We start from the raw sequence: 13,320 nt of genomic DNA on the forward strand, positions 1-13,320 counted from the left end.
ACATATGTGCATACTCGCCTGTAATCTGTGTAACCACACACGCGCACAACATACACATTCACCTGTAAAACCCATGCGTCAGAAACAACATTTGTGCATACTAGCCTGCAACCTTCATGCCTCAGACACAACACACATGAACATTACCTGTAACTTGTGTGCCTCAGACACAACATATTTCTACACTTACCTGTAAACCGTATTACTCAGACACAACATATGTGTACATCAAACTGTAACCTTCATCCCTCAGACACACCACAAATGCACACTCAGCTGTAACCTTCATTCCTCTGACACATCATACATGCACACTAACCTGTAATCTTCATTCCTCTGACACAACATACATGCACACTTACCTGTAATCTTCATCCCTCTGACACATCATACATGCACACTCACCTGTAACCTTCATCCCTCAGACACACCACAAATGCACACTCACCTGTAACTTTCATTCCTCTGACACATCATGCATGCACACTAACCTGTAATCTTCATTCCTCTGACACAACATACATGCACACTTACCTGTAACTTTCATCCTTCTGACACAACATACATGCACACTTACCTGTAACCTTCCTCCCTCTGACACAACATACATGCACACTCACCTGTAATCTGCATCCTTCAGACACAACATACATGCACACTCACCTGTAATCTGCATCCTTCAGACACAACACATGTGCACACTCACCTGGGCTGATACGGTCACTGGTTTCATAATCTGGAGCTTCCACCTGACGCCTCACACACAGATCTTCTGTTATCTCAACTTTCTAATTTTTTAGCTTAAAGACTACACCATATGTACACACCCTCCTGTAACCAGCGTATCTCATAGACATCATACGTACATACTCACCTGTAACCAGAGTATCTCATAGACAACATATGAACACACTCACCTGTAACCAGCGTATCTCATTAACAACATCTGTACACACTCACCTGTACTCAGATAATCTTAGGCTACATAGGTTCAAGCTCACCTGTAACCAGTCTATCCCATAGACAACCTACATTAACACTCCTCCATAAGCCCCACGCCTCAGACACAACACATGTGCACTCATCTATAAAATGCTTTCCTTAGACACAACATATATGTACACTTACCTGTAACTTGTGTGCCTCAGACACAACATATTTGTACACTTACCTGTAACCCATATTACTCAGACACAACATATGTGTACATCGAACTGTAACCTTCCTCCCTCTGACACAACATACATGCAGACTCACCTGTAACCTTCATCGCTCTAACACAACATACATGCACACTTACCTGTAACCTTCATCCCTCTGACACAACATACATGCACACTCACCTGTAACCTTCATCCCTCTGACACAACATACATGCACACTCACCTGTAACCTTCATCCCTCTGACACAACATACATGCACACTCACCTGTAACCTTCATTCCTCTGACACAACATACATGCACACTCACCTGTAACCTTCATCCCTCTGACACAACATACATGCACACTTACCTGTAACCTTCATCCCTCTGACACAACATACATGCACACTTACCTGTAACCTTCATTCCTCTGACACAACATACATGCACACTCACCTGTAACCTTCATCCCTCTGACACAACATACATGCACACTCACCTGTAACCTTCATCCCTCTGACACAACATACATGCACACTTACCTGTAACCTTCATCCCTCTGACACAACATACATGCACACTTACCTGTAACCTTCATTCCTCTGACACAACATACATGCACACTCACCTGTAACCTTCAACCCTCTGACACAACATACATGCACACTCACCTGAGCTGATACGGTCACTGATTTCATAATCTGGAGCTTTCACCTGACGCCTCACACACAGATCTTCTGTTATCTCAACTTTCACTATATCAGCGTTATCTTGATCTGTACAAATAAAGAAGATTCAGTTTTATATCCTATGATCTAGTTTTATAACTTTACCATAAAAGAGTTTGTGTATTTCTCAGATAGACAATAGCACCAAATACACACATTGTGGTACTTTCTTCTGTTCTTTTAATTTTTTAGCTTAAAGACTTACTGTATATTGTTTATTTGCCATGTCCAGAAAAATATATTGTCCAACAAATGAAGAAAAGATAATTGAGATTAATAATTAAAAATTAACTCACTTCTTCACACTGGAGGCGGTGACACAGTAATGAGTAACTAGCGAGCTATACGGCCTTGTGTTATCATAAGGTAGTTAGACAGAACCCCAGCATTTGTGAGGTGTAATTTTTTAAATAGCATAATCATATAAACATATAAACATGAGCTACTCACTAACCTGTGTCTGCTGTGTAACCATCTGATAAATATAACTGTTATTTACATGACACAAAATTATATAAACCTGAGCTACTCACTAACCTGTGTCTGCTGTGTAATCATCTGATAAATATAACTGTTATTTACATGAGACAAAAATGATATAAACCTTAGCTATTCACTAACCTGTGTCTGCTGTGTAACCATCTGATAAATATAACTGTTATTTACATGAGACAAAATTATATAAACCTGAGCTACTCACTAACCTGTGTCTGCTGAGTAACCATCTGATAAATATAACTGTTATTTACATGAGACAAAATGATATAAACCTGAGTCTCACTAACCTGTGTCTGCTGTGTAACCATCTGATAAATATAACTTATTTACATGACACACAATGATATAAACCTGAGTCTCACTAACCTGTGTCTGCTGTGTAACCATCTAATAAATATAACTGTTATTTACATGACACAAAATGATATAATCCTGAGCTACTCACTAACCTGTGTCTGCTGTGTAACCATCTGATAAATATAACTTATTTACATGAGACAAAATGATATAAACCTGAGCTACTCACTAACATGTGTCTGCTGTGTAACCATCTGATAAATATAACTGTTATTTACATGACACAAAATGATATAAACCTGAGTTTCTCACTAACCTGTGTCTGCTGTGTAACCATCTGATAAATATAACTGTTATTTACATGAGACAAAATGATATAATCCTGAGCTACTCACTAACCTGTGTCTGCTGTGTACCCATCTGATAAATATAACTGTTATTTACATGACACAAAATGATATAAACCTGAGCTACTCACTAACCTGTGTCTGCTGTGTAACCATCTGATAAATATAACTGTTATTTACATGACACAAAATGATATAAACCTGAGTTTCTCACTAACCTGTGTCTGCTGTGTAACCATCTGATAAATATATCTGTTATTTACATGAGACAAAATGATATAAACCTGAGCTACTCACTAACCTGTGTCTGCTGTGTAACCATCTGATAAATATAACTTATTTAAATGACACAAAATGATATAAACCTGAGCTACTCACTAACCTGTGTCTGCTGTGTAACCATCTGATAAATATAACTGTTATTTACATGACACAAAATGATATAAACCTGAGTTTCTCACTAACCTGTGTCTGCTGTGTAACCATCTGATAAATATAACTGTTATTTACATGAGACACAAAATGATATAAACCTGAGCTACTCACTAACCTGTGTCTGCTGTGTAACCATCTGATAAATATAACTTATTTACATGAGACAAAATGATATAAACCTGAGCTACTCACTAACCTGTGTCTGCTGTGTAACCATCTGATAAATATAACTGTTATTTACATGACACAAAATGATATAAACCTGAGTTTCTCACTAACCTGTGTCTGCTGTGTAACCATCTGATAAATATAACTGTTATTTACATGAGACAAAATGATATAAACCTGAGCTACTCACTAACCTGTGTCTGCTGTGTAACCATCTGATAAATATAACTTATTTAAATGACACAAAATGATATAAACCTGAGCTACTCACTAACCTGTGTCTGCTGTGTAACCATCTGATAAATATAACTGTTATTTACATGAGACAAAATGATATAAACCTGAGCTACTCACTAACCTGTGTCTGCTGTGTAACCATCTGATAAATATAACTGTTATTTACATGACACAAAATGATATAAACCCGAGTTTCTCACTAACCTGTGTCTGCTGTGTAACCATCTGATAAATATAACTGTTATTTACATGAGACAAACTGATATAAACCTGAGTCTCACTAACCTGTGTCTGCTGTGTAACCATCTGATAAATATAACTGTTATTTACATGAGACAAAATGATATAAACCTGAGTCTCACTAACCTGTGTCTGCTGTGTAACCATCTGATAAATATAACTGTTATTTAAATTACACAAAATGATATAAACCTGAGCTACTCACTAACTTGTGTCTGCTGTGTAACCATCTGATAAATATAACTTATTTACATGAGACAAAATGATATAAACCTGAGCTACTCACTAACATGTGTCTGCTGTGTAACCATCTGATAAATATAACTGTTATTTACATGACACAAACTGATATAAACCTGAGTTTCTCACTAACCTGTGTCTGCTGTGTAACCATCTGATAAATATAACTGTTATTTACATGAGACAAAATGATATAATCCTGAGCTACTCACTAACCTGTGTCTGCTGTGTACCCATCTGATAAATATAACTGTTATTTACATGACACAAAATGATATAAACCTGAGCTACTCACTAACCTGTGTCTGCTGTGTAACCATCTGATAAATATAACTGTTATTTACATGACACAAAATGATATAAACCTGAGTTTCTCACTAACCTGTGTCTGCTGTGTAACCATCTGATAAATATATCTGTTATTTACATGAGACAAAATGATATAAACCTGAGCTACTCACTAACCTGTGTCTGCTGTGTAACCATCTGATAAATATAACTTATTTAAATGACACAAAATGATATAAACCTGAGCTACTCACTAACCTGTGTCTGCTGTGTAACCATCTGATAAATATAACTTATTTAAATGACACAAAATGATATAAACCTGAGCTACTCACTAACCTGTGTCTGCTGTGTAACCATCTGATAAATATAACTGTTATTTACATGACACAAAATGATATAAACCTGAGTTTCTCACTAACCTGTGTCTGCTGTGTAACCATCTGATAAATATAACTGTTATTTACATGAGACACAAAATGATATAAACCTGAGCTACTCACTAACCTGTGTCTGCTGTGTAACCATCTGATAAATATAACTTATTTACATGAGACAAAATGATATAAACCTGAGCTACTCACTAACCTGTGTCTGCTGTGTAACCATCTGATAAATATAACTGTTATTTACATGACACAAAATGATATAAACCTGAGTTTCTCACTAACCTGTGTCTGCTGTGTAACCATCTGATAAATATAACTGTTATTTACATGAGACAAAATGATATAAACCTGAGCTACTCACTAACCTGTGTCTGCTGTGTAACCATCTGATAAATATAACTTATTTAAATGACACAAAATGATATAAACCTGAGCTACTCACTAACCTGTGTCTGCTGTGTAACCATCTGATAAATATAACTGTTATTTACATGAGACAAAATGATATAAACCTGAGCTACTCACTAACCTGTGTCTGCTGTGTAACCATCTGATAAATATAACTGTTATTTACATGACACAAAATGATATAAACCTGAGTTTCTCACTAACCTGTGTCTGCTGTGTAACCATCTGATAAATATAACTGTTATTTACATGAGACAAACTGATATAAACCTGAGTCTCACTAACCTGTGTCTGCTGTGTAACCATCTGATAAATATAACTGTTATTTACATGAGACAAAATGATATAAACCTGAGTCTCACTAACCTGTGTCTGCTGTGTAACCATCTGATAAATATAACTGTTATTTAAATTACACAAAATGATATAAACCTGAGCTACTCACTAACTTGTGTCTCCTGTGTAACCATCTGATAAATATAACTTATTTACATGACACAAAATTATATAAACCTGAGCTACTCACTAACATTTGTCTGCTGTGTAACCATCTGATAAATATAACTGTTATTTACATGAGACAAAATTATATAAACCTGAGTTACTCACTAACCCGTGTCTGCTGTGTAACCATCTGATAAATATAACTGTTATTTACATGAGACAAAATTATATAAACCTGAGTTACTCACTAACCCGTGTCTCCTGTGTAACCATCTGATAACTATAACTGTTATTTACATGACACAAAATGATATAAACCTGAGCTACTCACTAACCTGTGTCTGCTGTGTAACCATCTGATAAATATAACTGTTATTTACATGAGACAAAATGATATAAACCTGAGTTACTCACTAACCTGTGTCTGCTGTGTAACCATCTGATAAATATAACTTATTTACATGAGACAAATGATATAAACCTGAGCTTCTCACTAACCTGTGTCTGCTGTGTAACCATCTGATAAATATAACTGTTATTTACATGAGACAAAATGATATAAACCTGAGTCTCACTAACCTGTGTCTGCTGTGTAACCATCTGATAAATATAACTGTTATTTAAATTACACAAAATGATATAAACCTGAGCTACTCACTAACTTGTGTCTCCTGTGTAACCATCTGATAAATATAACTTATTTACATGACACAAAATTATATAAACCTGAGCTACTCACTAACATTTGTCTGCTGTGTAACCATCTGATAAATATAACTGTTATTTACATGAGACAAAATTATATAAACCTGAGTTACTCACTAACCCGTGTCTGCTGTGTAACCATCTGATAAATATAACTGTTATTTACATGAGACAAAATTATATAAACCTGAGTTACTCACTAACCCGTGTCTCCTGTGTAACCATCTGATAACTATAACTGTTATTTACATGACACAAAATGATATAAACCTGAGCTACTCACTAACCTGTGTCTGCTGTGTAACCATCTGATAAATATAACTGTTATTTACATGAGACAAAATGATATAAACCTGAGTTACTCACTAACCTGTGTCTGCTGTGTAACCATCTGATAAATATAACTGTTATTTACATGAGACAAAATGATATAAACCTGAGCTACTCACTAACCTGTGTCTGCTGTGTAACCATCTGATAAATATAACTTATTTAAATGACACAAAATGATATAAACCTGAGCTACTCACTAACCTGTGTCTGCTGTGTAACCATCTGATAAATATAACTGTTATTTACATGAGACAAAATGATATAAACCTGAGCTACTCACTAACCTGTGTCTGCTGTGTAACCATCTGATAAATATAACTGTTATTTACATGACACAAAATGATATAAACCTGAGTTTCTCACTAACCTGTGTCTGCTGTGTAACCATCTGATAAATATAACTGTTATTTACATGAGACAAACTGATATAAACCTGAGTCTCACTAACCTGTGTCTGCTGTGTAACCATCTGATAAATATAACTGTTATTTACATGAGACAAAATGATATAAACCTGAGTCTCACTAACCTGTGTCTGCTGTGTAACCATCTGATAAATATAACTGTTATTTAAATTACACAAAATGATATAAACCTGAGCTACTCACTAACTTGTGTCTCCTGTGTAACCATCTGATAAATATAACTTATTTACATGACACAAAATTATATAAACCTGAGCTACTCACTAACATTTGTCTGCTGTGTAACCATCTGATAAATATAACTGTTATTTACATGAGACAAAATTATATAAACCTGAGTTACTCACTAACCCGTGTCTGCTGTGTAACCATCTGATAAATATAACTGTTATTTACATGAGACAAAATTATATAAACCTGAGTTACTCACTAACCCGTGTCTCCTGTGTAACCATCTGATAACTATAACTGTTATTTACATGACACAAAATGATATAAACCTGAGCTACTCACTAACCTGTGTCTGCTGTGTAACCATCTGATAAATATAACTGTTATTTACATGAGACAAAATGATATAAACCTGAGTTACTCACTAACCTGTGTCTGCTGTGTAACCATCTGATAAATATAACTTATTTACATGAGACAAATGATATAAACCTGAGCTTCTCACTAACCTGTGTCTGCTGTGTAACCATCTGATAAATATAACTTATTTACATGAGACAAAATTATATAAACCTGAGCTACTCACTAACATGTGTCTGCTGTATAACCATCTGATAAATATAACTTATTTACATGACACAAAATGATATAAACCTTAGCTACTCACTAACCTGTGTCTGCTGTGTAACCATCTGATAAATATAACTGTTATTTACATGACACAAAATGATATAAACCTGAGCTACTCACTAACCTGTGTCTGCTGTGTAACTATCTGATAAATATAACTGTTATTTACATGACACAAAATGATATAAACCCAAGCTACTCACTAACATGTCTGCTGTGTAACTATCTGATAAATATAACTGTTATTTACATGAGATCAAATTATATAAACCTGAGTTACTCACTAACCTGTGTCTGCTGTGTAATCATCTGATAAATATAACTGTTATTTACATGACACAAAATGATATAAACCTGAGCTGCTCACTATCATGTGTCTGCTGTGTAACCATCTGATAATTATAACTGTTATTTACATGACACAAAATGATATAAACCTGAGTCTCACTAACATGTGTCTGCTGTGTAACCATCTGATAAATATAACTTATTTACATGACACAAAATGATATAAACCTGAGCTGCTCACTATCATGTGTCTGCTGTGTAACCATCTGATAATTATAACTGTTATTTACATGACACAAAATGATATAAACCTGAGCTACTCACCAACGTGTGTCTGCTGTGTAACCATCTGATAAATATAACTGTTATTTACATGACACAAAATGATATAAACCTGAGCTACTCACTAACCTGTGTCTGCTGTGTACCATCTGATAAATATAACTGTTATTTACATGACACAATGATATAAACCTGAACTACTCACTAACATGTGTCTGCTGTGTAACTATCTGATAAATATAACTGTTATTTACATGAGACAAAATTATATAAACCTGAGTTCCTCACTAACCTGTGTCTGCTATGTAACCATCTGAAAAATATAACTGTTATTTACATGAGACAAAATTATATAAACCTGAGCTACTCACTAAAATGTGTCTGCTGTGTAACAATCTGAGAAAATATAACTGTTATTTACATGACACAAAATGATATAAACCTGAGCTGCTCACTAACCTGTGTCTGCTGTGTAACCATCTGATAAATATAACTGTTATTTACATGAGACAAAATGATATAAACCTGAGCTACTTACTAACCTGTGTCTGCTGTGTAACCATCCGATAAATATAACTGTTATTTACATGAGACAAAATGATATAAACCTGAGCTACTCACTAACATGTGTCTGCTGTGTAACCATCTGATAAACATAACTTATTTACATGAGACAAAATGATATAAACCTGAGCTACTCACTAACCTGTGTCTGCTGTGTAACCATCTGATATATATAACGGTTATTTACATGACAAAATGATATAAACCTGAGCTACTCACTAACCTGTGTCTTCTGTGTAACCATCTGATACAGGGAGTGCAGAAATATTAGGCAAGTTGTATTTTTGAGGATTAATTTTATTATTGAACAACAACCATGTTCTCAATGAACCCAAAAAACTCATTAATATCAAAGCTGAATATTTTTGGAAGTAGTTTTTAGTTTGTTTTTAGTTTTAGCTATTTTAGGGGGATATCTGTGTGTGCAGGTGACTATTACTGTGCATAATTATTGGGCAACTTAACAAAAAACAAATATATACCCATTTCAATTATTTATTTTTACCAGTGAAACCAATATAACATCTCAACATTCACAAATATACATTTCTGACATTCAAAAACAAAACAAAAACAAATCAGTGACCAATATAGCCACCTTTCTTTGCAAGGACACTCAAAAGCCTGCCATCCATGGATTCTGTCAGTGTTTTGATCTGTTCACCATCAACATTGCGTGCAGCAGCAACCACAGCCTCCCAGACACTGTTCAGAGAGGTGTACTGTTTTCCCTCCTTGTAAATCTCACATTTGATGATGGACCACAGGTTCTCAATGGGGTTCAGATCAGGTGAACAAGGAGGCCATGTCATTAGATTGTCTTCTTTTATACCCTTTCTTGCCAGCCACGCTGTGGAGTACTTGGATGCGTGTGATGGAGCATTGTCCTGCATGAAAATCATGTTTTTCTTGAAGGATGCAGACTTCTTCCTGTACCACTGCTTGAAGAAGGTGTCTTCCAGAAACTGGCAGTAGGACTGGGAGTTGAGCTTGACTCCATCCTCAACCCGAAAAGGCCCCACAAGCTCATCTTTGATGATACCAGCCCAAACCAGTACTCCACCTCCACCTTGCTGGCGTCTGAGTCGGACTGGAGCTCTCTGCCCTTTACCAATCCAGCCACGGGCCCATCCATCTGGCCCATCAAGACTCACTCAAATTTCATCAGTCCATAAAACCTTAGAAAAATCAGTCTTGAGATATTTCTTGGCCCAGTCTTGACGTTTCAGCTTGTGTGTCTTGTTCAGTGGTGGTCGTCTTTCAGCCTTTCTTACCTTGGCCATGTCTCTGAGTATTGCACACCTTGTGCTTTTGGGCACTCCAGTGATGTTGCAGCTCTGAAATATGGCCAAACTGGTGGCAAGTGGCATCTTAGCAGCTGCACGCTTGACTTTTCTCAGTTCATGGGCAGTTATTTTGCGCCTTGGTTTTTCCACACGCTTCTTGCGACCCTGTTGACTATTTTGAATGAAACGCTTGATTGTTCGATGATCACGCTTCAGAAGCTTTGCAATTTTAAGAGTGCTGCATCCCTCTGCAAGATATCTCACTATTTTTGACTTTTCTGAGCCTGTCAAGTCCTTCTTTTGACCCATTTTGCCAAAGGAAAGGAAGTTGCCTAATAATTATGCACACCTGATATAGGGTGTTGATGTCATTAGACCACACCCCTTCTCATTACAGAGATGCACATCACCTAATATGCTTAATTGGTAGTAGGCTTTCAAGCCCATACAGCTTGGAGTAAGACAACATGCATAAAGAGGATGATGTGGTCAAAATACTCACTTGCCTAATAATTCTGCACTCCCTGTATAACGGTTATTTACATGACAAAATGATATAAACCTGAGCTACTCAATAACCTGTGTCTTCTGTGTAACCATCTGATAAATATAACTGTTATTTACATGACACAAAATTATATAAACCTGAGCTACTCACTAACCTGTGTCTGCTGTGTAATCATCTGATAAATATAACTGTTATTTAAATGACACAAAATGATATAAACCTGAGCTACTCACTAACCTGTGTCTCCTGTGTAACCATCTGATAAATATAACTTATTTACATGAGACAAAATGATATAAACCTGAGCTACTCACTAACATGTGTCTGCTGTGTAACCATCTGATAAATATAACTTATTTACATGAGACAAAATGATATAAACCTGAGCTACTAACTAACCTGTGTCTGCTGTGTAATCATCTGATAAATATAACTGTTATTTACATGCCACAAATTTGTATAAACCTGAGCTACTCACTAACATGTGTCTGCTGTGTAACCATCTGATAAATATAACTTATTTACATGACACAAAATTATATAAACCTGAGCTACTCACTAACGTGTCTGCTGTGTAACTATCTGATAAATATAACTGTTATTTACATGAGACAAAATGATATAAACCTGAGCTACTCACTAACATGTGTCTGTTGTGTAACCATCTGATAAATATAACTTATTTACATGAGACAAAATGATATAAACCTGAGCTACTCACTAACCTGTGTCTGCTGTGTAACCATCTGATAAATATAACTTATTTACATGACACAAAATGATATAAACCTGAGTTACTCACTAACCTGTGTCTGCTGTGTAACCATCTGATAAATATAACTTATTTACATGACACAAAATGATATAAACCTGAGCTACTCACTAACGTGTCTGCTGTTTAACTATCTGATAAATATAACTGTTATTTACATGAGACAAAATGATATAAACCTGAGTTACTCACTAACCTGTGTCTGCTGTGTAATCATCTGATAAATATAACCGTTATTTAAATGACACAAAATGATATAAACCTGAGCTACTCACTAACATGTGTCTGTTGTGTAACCATCTGATAAATATAACTGTTATTTACATGACACAAAATGATATAAACCTGAGCTACTCACTAAACTGTGTCTGCTGTGTAACCATCTGATAAATATAACTGTTATTTACATGACACACAATGATATAAACCTGAGCTACTCACTAACATGTGTCTGCTGTGTAACCATCTGATATATATAACTGTTATTTACAGGAGACAAAATGATATAAACCTGAGCTACTCACTAACATGTGTCTGCTGTGTAACCATCTGATATATATAACTTATTTACATGAGACAAAATTATATAAACCTGAGATACTCACTAACGTTGTGTCTGCTGTGTAACCATCTGATAAATATAACTGTTATTTACAGGAGACAAAATGATATAAACCTGAGATACTCACTAACGTTGTGTCTACTGTGTAACCATCTGATAAATATAACTGTTATTTACAGGAGACAAAATGATATAAACCTGAGATACTCACTAACGTTGTGTCTGCTGTGTAACCATCTGATAAATATAACTGTTATTTACATGACACAAAATGATATAAACCTGAGCTGCTCACTAACCTGTGTCTGCTGTGTAACCATCTGATAAATATAACTGTTATTTACATGACACAAAATGATATAAACCTGAGCTACTCATAACCTGTGTCTGCTGTGTAACTATCTGATAAATAACTGTTATTTACATGACACAAAATGATATAAACCTGAGCTACTCACTAAACTGTGTCTGCTGTGTAACCATCTGATAAATATAACTGTTATTTACATGACACACAATGATATAAACCTGAGCTACTCACTAACATGTGTCTGCTGTGTAACCATCTGATATATATAACTGTTATTTACAGGAGACAAAATGATATAAACCTGAGCTACTCACTAACATGTGTCTGCTGTGTAACCATCTGATATATATAACTTATTTACATGAGACAAAATTATATAAACCTGAGATACTCACTAACGTTGTGTCTGCTGTGTAACCATCTGATAAATATAACTGTTATTTACAGGAGACAAAATGATATAAACCTGAGATACTCACTAACGTTGTGTCTACTGTGTAACCATCTGATAAATATAACTGTTATTTACATGACACAAAATGATATAAACCTGAGCTACTCATAACCTGTGTCTGCTGTGTAACTATCTGATAAATAACTGTTATTTACATGAGACACAA

At 35.2% G+C, this 13,320-nt stretch overlaps 1 protein-coding gene across 2 annotated transcripts in view; it reads right to left on the minus strand.

Moving 5' to 3' along the window:
- The window catches only part of LOC128657292 (gastrula zinc finger protein XlCGF26.1-like), a 486,783-nt gene that overhangs the window by 459,575 nt on the left and 13,888 nt on the right, over positions 1-13,320 (minus strand). For both annotated transcript variants that reach the window (XM_053711579.1, XM_053711578.1), the window contains exon 5: positions 1,817-1,921. In XM_053711579.1, the coding sequence (XP_053567554.1) occupies positions 1,817-1,921 (105 nt within the window). The remainder of the gene's footprint in view (positions 1-1,816; positions 1,922-13,320) is intronic.

This window comes from Bombina bombina, chromosome 4 (assembly GCF_027579735.1).
Source record: "Bombina bombina isolate aBomBom1 chromosome 4, aBomBom1.pri, whole genome shotgun sequence".
Taxonomy (NCBI): domain Eukaryota; kingdom Metazoa; phylum Chordata; class Amphibia; order Anura; family Bombinatoridae; genus Bombina; species Bombina bombina.